This window comes from Dryobates pubescens, chromosome 18 (genome assembly GCF_014839835.1).
Source record: "Dryobates pubescens isolate bDryPub1 chromosome 18, bDryPub1.pri, whole genome shotgun sequence".
Taxonomy (NCBI): Eukaryota; Metazoa; Chordata; class Aves; order Piciformes; family Picidae; genus Dryobates; species Dryobates pubescens.
In genome coordinates this window covers 13718459-13727329 of record NC_071629.1, presented here as the reverse complement: position 1 = coordinate 13727329, position 8871 = coordinate 13718459, and the positions used below count along the sequence as shown (strand labels likewise).

At 41.7% G+C, this 8871-nt stretch overlaps 1 protein-coding gene across 1 annotated transcript; it reads right to left on the bottom strand.

Annotated features, from left to right (window-relative positions):
- Window positions 1-1861: 1861 nt before the first annotated feature.
- Window positions 1862-3495, bottom strand: SERTM2 (serine rich and transmembrane domain containing 2). Its single transcript, XM_054169614.1, has one exon. The coding sequence runs from the start codon at window positions 3204-3206 to the stop codon at window positions 2928-2930; it is 279 nt and encodes a 92-aa protein (XP_054025589.1). The 5' UTR covers window positions 3207-3495; the 3' UTR covers window positions 1862-2927.
- Window positions 3496-8871: the final 5376 nt, after the last annotated feature.

The window sequence follows — 8871 nt, the reverse complement described above, 5'->3', positions numbered from 1 at the left end:
AGTTGTTTAGGTTGGATGCAAAGAAAAATTTTTTTCACTGAAACAGTTGCCAAACCCTGGGACAAGTTGCCCAGGGAAATGATGGAATCTCCATCTCCAGTGGTGTTTAAAAGCTTTGTAGATGTAGTACTGAGGGACATGTCTTAGCACTGGATTTGGTAGTGTTGGGTTAATGCTCGGATTCAATGATCTTAAAGGTCTTTTCCAGCCTAAACCATACTGTGTGTATTTGCTGTCAGCAGAGGATAACTAGCGGGAGGAGTTGGTTGCATCTTTCCTCATCTGCAAACCTGCTTTAAACCCATAGCTGTCTGTCTGTACTGAGATGTTACCTTGTAAGTTGTTACCCCATTAGTAACTGCAGGGTAAGGATGTATTTATTTTTCTGGTGAAGACAAGGCACACGAGCAAGTTTTCATTAATGATAGCAGCTAAATGGATGTGTGACTTCACATAATCTTTGGGTTTCTAATATTTTTCGTTTCCCTTTCAAGTAAAATCAAAAAAGATCCTTCAGGGAGCTCAAGGTTGATCCTCTGCTGAGTTACAGAGTTTGCAAAATTATCTTCTCTGCAGCCCTGTGAGCACATGAAAATATGCCTTTCTGTTTATATATTCTGACACAGAGAAGGAACATATTCTACATATCAACCCTTTCTTCTCAACACTTAAGGATTTGTTAATGCAGAAAATTCATGGACATGCATGGAAATCATGCAGATGAGATTATCCAGGCATAAATCCTGTAGAATGTAAATGGTTTGAGGAGTTACACTGTACTTTAATCCTGACACCTCCTAGAGTAAATACCCTGGGAGATTTGGGAGTGATGGATGGTGATGAACAGTCATTCTGCTGCTCCTTCAGAGCAACAGGTGTCTGTCTTCCCCCGCAGGCAGGGCCTGGAGGAGGTGATGAATTTACTGAAGAGTCACATTTGTTTCCACTGTCTAAGATGGGAGTAAAGATGGGAGTAATCTGTCCAGTTTAAGTAATATTTACAGAAATTGCTAGAGGATCTTCCTACAGAGATGTCCCTTGAGGCTCACTTGAGCCTGTTCCTGCACACGAGCTGAGCTCTCAAATGGGAACAACACAGAGCAGTCCATGACTCACCATTGGTAGTAGTATGTCTCTTTATTTTTTGTGAAAACTTACAATTTGGTGTAGCAGATGGACAAGTAGGAAGGAAACAGACTGCTGGAGGGGAAGGTAATGAATGTGACACTTGCAGTGTTCCAATATCCAACAAATTCATGCAAAAGTTCCAATAATCACTCCTTGTAGCCAAAGAACGCCAAAGTCCACTAAAGCCCACTCAGCAAACACAGGTCAATGCCTCCCAACAGTCTCTTTTCTTAGAGACGTCAGGTCTTAGACATTACAAATGAGAATGAAAAGAGGGGAAAGAGATTTTTCTGCTTCTCGGTGGGAAAGGCTTCAGAATTTGCTGGCATTGTACAGAAATGGGGCACTCCAGATGCCTCTGAGACTGTAGATGTATCAAGTGGGACAGATAGTTTGTGTGAAATAAAGCTTTAGAAGGGAAAACTTGTCATATTTGTGTTAGAAGGTAAGGCTGTCTTCTTTAACAGTATTACATAGAAATACAGCCTGCCCAAAGATATAATGTGATATAATACAACAATATATAAACTGATTGCCCTTTTATTTACAGTGTGTTTACTGAATAAGAGTTAAAGGGTTGTGAGACTCTTCTGACATAAAATTTCTTAGTATGAAGGAAAGAAACACAGTCTTGACACCTACTTCTGGGGGGACTGCACAGCTGAGATCAGAGCAATCAGAATTTCAGTCCCAACTCAGATCATGATCATATCTCCGCATCTTTTAGATATCTCCAGGGATGGATGGGATTCAGCCACCTCCCTGGGGAGCCTGAGAACCCTTTCAGTGAAAAAATTTCTTCCAATATCCAATTTAAACAATGCAACTTGAGGCCCAAAGCTTTGTTTTTAGAGAAAGAATAGCCAACATGGATATGAGAGGAAATGCTATTATGAATTTGAGTCTGGTAGGAGAACAGTGTCTCACAACTTCACACTACATTTTAATTACTGAGTGATACTGGGGAGGCTGAAAGGCATGAGCACTTTTGTATTCAGCTCAGTTATTGTAGTGAAGAACAAAGGAAGAGAGGTAGAGTGTCTTTTAACATATTTTCTCTCCTGCTGCTCATTTCCTGCTGGTGCTTTCTTTTTATTTTAAACCTTTGATAAATTTTATCTGTTTTCTTTCCTTGTCTCGAAGCTCTGTCTCATCTGCGGAATGTAGCTATCCCCAGTATAATTTTTAGTGTCAGAAACCAATATTTTCAGCAGGAGATGAAATGTTTGATACTTCTGAAGCTCCATTGTGTACATCTGTCATTCAAGGGGAAAAAAAGCAGTTGAAGGTTTTTCTTCCTGAATGGAAGAAATGCCAGAGAATTTCCAAACCACTGATAATTTCTGTATGTGCCCTCCGGCTTCTTCCCACATACACCACTTAACTTTGTTGATTCAACTCTCTTCACAAGCAAGGAATTTAAGGGCAGAGAGATAGGTTGGCAAATAGAAGTTCCAGGACACATTCTGCTATGTGTCTGTCTGGGATTTTGGCTCCATTATTGTGGCTTTTACTATTTACTGCAAGGGCTTTTAGAGGTCTATGAGTCTTTCCTGACAGCAGCAGGTTTCTGTAATGTAAATTTTACTGAAAGTGTTGCACTCATATTGCCCATAGTGTCAAAAGCTGCAAGTCCCAGCCAGTCTCAGTTATGTGATGCTCTCCAGATGCTTTGTGCTGCTGTTGATGGTTGTGTAGTAAGTTGTAGGACTCACTAGGCATTCAGAAATTCTTTCCACCTCCATTTTGCCAACCAAAACATGTTTCACAAGCACAGAGTCCTCTTTGCTTTGGGGTCTCTAAGTGGTAGGAATATGGCTGCGCATTTCCACATCTGTGAACTGCTGGACATTCTCGGTGCTCTCTGGAGAGGTGGTGATTGGGGAAATAACATGCTTCAGACGCAAGAACATGGAGAAAAGCAATATGAGAAGGATAGCCAGAAGTGTTAGAAACAGTCCCACATACACATAGAGGCCAGAATATGTATCTACTGTTGTGTCTACTTCTGTTGCCAGAGTTGGAAAGTGGACACGGCCAGTCAGGTTTCCACCAAATTTAAAATAAATCTCAGTCATTGCTCTCTGTCAGCTTTTGTCCATTTTCTCTATTTACCTTAAGATTTCCTGTCTTGCCTCACCAGACTCATAAAGGAGGTCAAGAGAGGAAACTTAGGAAAGATGGCATGATGGCCTCAGCAAGATATGATCCATCCTCTTGGTCTCAAGAATCACAGAACCATCGAATCGCTTTGGTTGGAAAAGACCTTTGAGATCATCGAATCCAGTCATCATTTAACACTACCAAATCTGGAGCTAAACTGCTGGTTCACACAGTTAAGCAGACTGCATGAGAAAGGTCTTTGCAAATAATTTTGCCAGTTGCTGTTATGATGACAACAAGCATTAGACTTGTGTGTTACACTGTTACCCAACTTTATTTTGTCCTGAAAAGACTTTGGTCCTTCTTTTGGTAGGTCACTTCCTGTAGTAGGTAAAAGTTTCCATCCTTCTCTCAAACTGAGCTGCAAAGGTTCACACAACTTTGGTCTTTGCAGGTGTTTTTTTCCAAACAGAGTGAGTCAGCTTTCTGCCAGCTTCTCCCATAGCAGGTGGTTTATCCTTGTGTGAGCTGGGGAAGGTTCTTTCCTGCTTTACTAGACTGCCGGGGGATCCCTTCTCTCTTTATCCAGGGCTAGTGATGCTTGCTTAAAGAGTATGGAATTTCAAGTTTCTCATTAGGAATAGTCAAAAGACCACTTTCTAAAAAGAAAAAAAATGAGTTACATAGAAGAATGAAATCAGGTACCAAAACAACCTGGTCTCTATGTGATATATTTAGAACAAATAGATAAAAAACCCCACTTTATCATGCTCCTGTGAGATACCTTGAGCTCAGGAGAAGCACTGAGTATTAAACTTTAGAGAAAGACCATGCAAATCTAATTGTTAAGGTCTCCTCTTTACTTACAGGAAAGAGAAGGCCCCAAGGTCTATAGCATTAGATATCATAGAGGAAGGAAGATAAGAATCCTGTCAGTGTTTTCCAGCATGTGTCTCTCATTTATTGTTTATAAGGACTCTGTTTCTGAGGAAGGATGCATCTGGCAGATGTCCAGAGCCCTACCTGTCCCACTGGGGCAACTCTGCTATGAGGTATGACAGTTCCCTCACCTCCTGGGAGCAGAACTTACTATAAGGGGGACCTTAACATTTTAACATTTGCAATTCTTTCAGCTGGAAGCACAGAACATAAATACTGACATTTTGCTGTAAATAGTGCATACAAAAACATTGCATTCTTCTTTAATAAGACCAGAACTTTGTTTTTAGCTGAAGCAAAAATGATGTCATTGAAACAAAGTGATGCAGTCATTTTTAATGTTCTCTACATGTACACCTACAGGAGAAGGAAATGAAGTAATATTAATACAGTAATACACTGTGGTAGTCAGATGAAAATGAAACATTAGGTAAAAATGATAAAAGAGCTGTGATGCTTTTAGATGAAGATTTCACCTAAAAGACATATTGCTGCAAAACATTTTGACTTTTCCAGGCCTTCAGTTTGTAAAGTATGGCTGGTTTATTGACAGTGTTGTGATAGTTTCTCTCCATACACCAATGGGAACAGCACCTTGCTGTTCTTCAGAGAGAGATGGTTGAAATCTGGAGGCCTGATTGATCAAGGAGCTTTTACTCAGACTTTCATTGCAAGCAAGACAGTCCTCCTGTGGCTCACATGATGGGGAACATCTGACATGCCAAGTTTTTGGAGAAGGGATGCTGAGGATTGTGTACACTTTACCTCCCAGCTCCTTCAATATCTTCTTCAGCATCAAAGCATTTGAGATAACAGCAACCCATCTTAGGGAATACTGGGCCAGATCCTGCTTAATAATAGGCTGGTTAATCAGGGCCAAATTACAGCTTAAAAATTTTCCTGAGACTTAAGCACTCCCTACGTGAGTAGTGGATTCTGTGATGTGCTTCCTGTAGGAGGGTGTGGACAAGCACAGTAGAAAAGGGCTGCTCAATATTTTAATGAGGGCTGACCCAACCCCTCTGGAGCCAGTTTTTCTTGCAGCAGAGGCCTGGAACATGAAAGCAAAGGTGTGTTGCAGCCAGGCACTACTTCTCTCAATTATAGGGCAATAAGTGATTCTCACAGTTCGAGCCTATAAAGGGAAATTCTTCCCCCCATAAAGCATATTCTTATGCATCACAGCAGGTGAGAAATTGAGAGTGTGATGGCTACTGGCCATATTAAACCTCTGCTCTTACAGTAGAATTTCTCTGTTGATAATGAAATGCAATCAGTCTGAAGTCTAACACATGGGTGAGTTAAGTACCGCGCAATGTCTTTGCCCATCTCAATTGCTGTCTTATTGTGAGCAAAAGGCAGGGTTAGCTTCTCTCCTTCAGGAGCTTTACATACTTCATCAAATTAGACTGCAGAATGCTAAGGATATTAGTCTGAAGTCCAATAATTAACTACAAACCAAGATACTGAATTAACAAAGCTCACCTGGGCATTTATTGATAAAAGAGGCAAATTAATAGTAAAAGTATTAGCAATAAGGAGCTGGCACAGGTTTGGGGTTTGTTTTCAGTCTCGGCTGTAGCATTGTCAGGAGTGATCAACTATTCAGACTATTGAAAGCTGTGAAATTAAATACATCTTTTCCAGAATTGAGGCAGGAGTAGTTCAGTAGCTCCAGGCAACCCCAAAGATTTTAGCTTTTCAATCTACCAGTTATCTTATTGAGCACATGTTTTTGGATATTAGCAGATTTAGCTTTGCATACTCCCCTTTAAGGAACAGAAGGTTCAAGACTGTAGTGATCAAGCTCATGTGAAAGTAAATGGCACACAAAGCTTCTGGAAAAAGCTGTGTATAAAGCAGGCCAGCACCACAACTTTGTGCAATTCAAATGACAGGAGGCAAAACCTCAGTAGTTACCCTGAGAAGTCCTCAAGCCCAAGGACAGAGGTAGTAAGTACAAATTTGTTACAGAGCAGAACAGCATAACTAGACCCTGTATTCCCTGTTGTCTAAGTTGCTGATCAAGTCTTACTCATTTATCTCTGGCTGGTCAATACTCCCATTTGTGAGAGGTGCCAAGCACCATCAGTGTGGACTGATGCTCAGTGAGTACAGATTCATTGCAAACAGACCTTTTAATTTAATTTAATTTACTAAAAATCAGTAATGAAAACAGAAACCTCATACAAAACAACTGACAGGTTTCTTCTCAAAGCATGTCGCTGAAACAGGAAATTCATGAGCCCAAACCTCTTGGGTGCTGAAATTACCATCTTTCCACTGCAGCTATCAGGGTTTGGGGAGCTTCAGGTCTGGGGAGATTTTATGAAGCTTGTATTGCTCTGCTCTGCACCTTTATAGGTTGCAGAAGAGCAGAGAGAAAGATTTTCCCCAAAAGAATGCAGGCAGACAGTGCACATGGATCTTGCAGCTGCAGTAAATCTTAACCTACTCACTGACTTTCATTGTCATGTTTGGTTTAAGTGCCACATACCAGCAAGGCATCTCTGAAAGCACAAGCAACTTTTCTGAGTTCTCTTTTGCTTTTCCACCCAGTACTCTAACTACAAAGAGCTAAATGGGATAAACCAGAACAATTCTTTGTGTAGCTTCTCTGAGGCTGTTAATTTAAACTGCACTGAACTCGCTGGCAAGCATAGAAGTGTTTGGGTTTGAACACAGACAGTACCAGGTGTATTCAGTCCAGGTGACCTTTAGAGGAAAAAAAATCAGGGTTGCTGAAATGCAAACAAAGCATTGAAGTATCAATTCCATCCATGGCTGGATTTTCTCCAGGGAGAGGAGAAAGGGGTGTCTCTACTTTCAGTGGTGGACAGTTTGTTTTGTTCTCATGCTAAAGTGCAAGGTAGTGTGTGTCAAAGGTTAGGGCTGGCATAGGAAGAGAACAAATAAAGCATAATTACCTTTCAGAGCACGCAGGGGTGTTGGGACTGGGATTAGAGCAGCTGGTTCAGACCATGGGCTTGCTGATGATTTTATCTAGGAATATTTCCTCCCGGGTAGTAGAACTGGTGTAGGAAAGATTTGCTGTCTTACTGCTGGAGTCAGGATAATGTTTTTCAGCAACAGACACCCCAAGTGCATTTTCTTCTCTGCTCCTGAAATCGCATGGATTGCTGGCAGGGATGGTAAGAAGCCTTCTCTTCATGACCTTCTGTGCTTGGATGGAAACAGCCTGTCCCCTCTCTCAGCAGTGGCAGTCGAGCAGAAAGGATGATCACCAGTGCTGCTGCATCTCGGCGGCAAGGAGGGAAGGGAGGGAGGCTGTGAGCTCAGCTCGATGCAAACTTTGTGCAAGGTTCATTTAACCCTTTCCTGCATGTGAGTGGTAAATAAGCGAACTGCCCCATAGTTGGGAAGTAAGACATGAGATAGGAGGACAGGTTTTCAGTTCTCTCTCTCATTTTCTAGAAGATGCAAAGGTTTTTTTCTTTTGTGCCCCTTGGGAAAGGTTACCTGGTGAGGGCTCCTGTCTAAGTTCCTGTCTGGAGCCACGGACAAGTGTCACATTTCAGCTGAAAATGTCAAGATAGTCCCCATGTCCATGGTGGTGGTTGTGTTGATGGTTAGACTCGATGATCTTAGATGTCTTTTCATCAGAAATGATTCTATAATCCTGTTCCAGTAATAACATAAATTAGGATAAAGTGTATCAATGAATCACTGTAATTTTAGCTGTGTGCATATTTCTTATGTCAGAAGGTGATGGGGATGAAAATTGCCTTTGCTTTATGTAGGGTGACTCAGTCTGTTGGGGACAGATGATGGTTTGGGTTGCATTGCAGCAAGCACATCTCACCAGTGGAGCAGAGCTGGAGGTGACCAGCACATGGACAGAGTATCTGCTGTTTGCAATGTTAAGCATTGACTTGTGTCCATTTGTTTGCAGCTGTATTTCACAAAGTCCATGTCCCTTGTGATGTAGTAGGTAGGTTGGCTGGAGGCATCTCATGGGGTGAACCTGACCCACAGTGGCCACTTGGCTTGTGGTAGTTCCCTGTGTCTAGAGGTTGTCTTTCATGGACTGTGTTTGGGGCATTAGAAGCTAAGTTCCTCTCTGAAAAATGGGTCCTGCACATGGATTTGTGAAAGACAAGTTTATTCTCTCTCTGCAGCTTTCTGTGTGACAAGAAAGAGACATTTGATTGTCAAAGTGTCTCCTCAGAATAGTTCTTCCTCTCTGATCCCCATGTCCGCAGCCTGAGCAGAGGGGCCAAAGGGTAATGAAACCCAGAGCTGCACAATTCTTTCATCCTCCTGGGTTGGAAGGCTGTTATAAATCCATCTCTCTAAGGGGCTCTTCAGTCTCTGGAGCTCACAAGCACAGTGTATTATTGCAGTGCAGCACTATTTACATAAATAAAACATAGTGCCTGGAAAAAATACAGTTCCTCCATGCTTCTGTGGTGGGATGAACTCTCCAAAACCCAAAACTTATAAGGCATCTTTGTCTGATGATTTTATTACACATTTCCTTTGTTGTAATATGTGCAGTGCCCAGTATTTCAGTCTGTGTCATGATTCCCTGCTAGGCACTTAGAAATGAAAGTACAAAGATGAACCAAACAGAAGACTCTGTATTTTCCCCTGGAATCTGCACAATTACTGCTTTACCAACAAACTACCTGATAGCACCTCTGAAGCCTGGGTGCATTTCCTCTTATTTAAGAGGAAACA

Excerpts from the sequence above, each read along its gene's own strand:
- SERTM2 (XM_054169614.1), bottom strand. The coding sequence starts at position 3,206 with ATGACTGAGATTTATTTTAAATTTGGTGGAAACCTGACTGGCCGTGTC.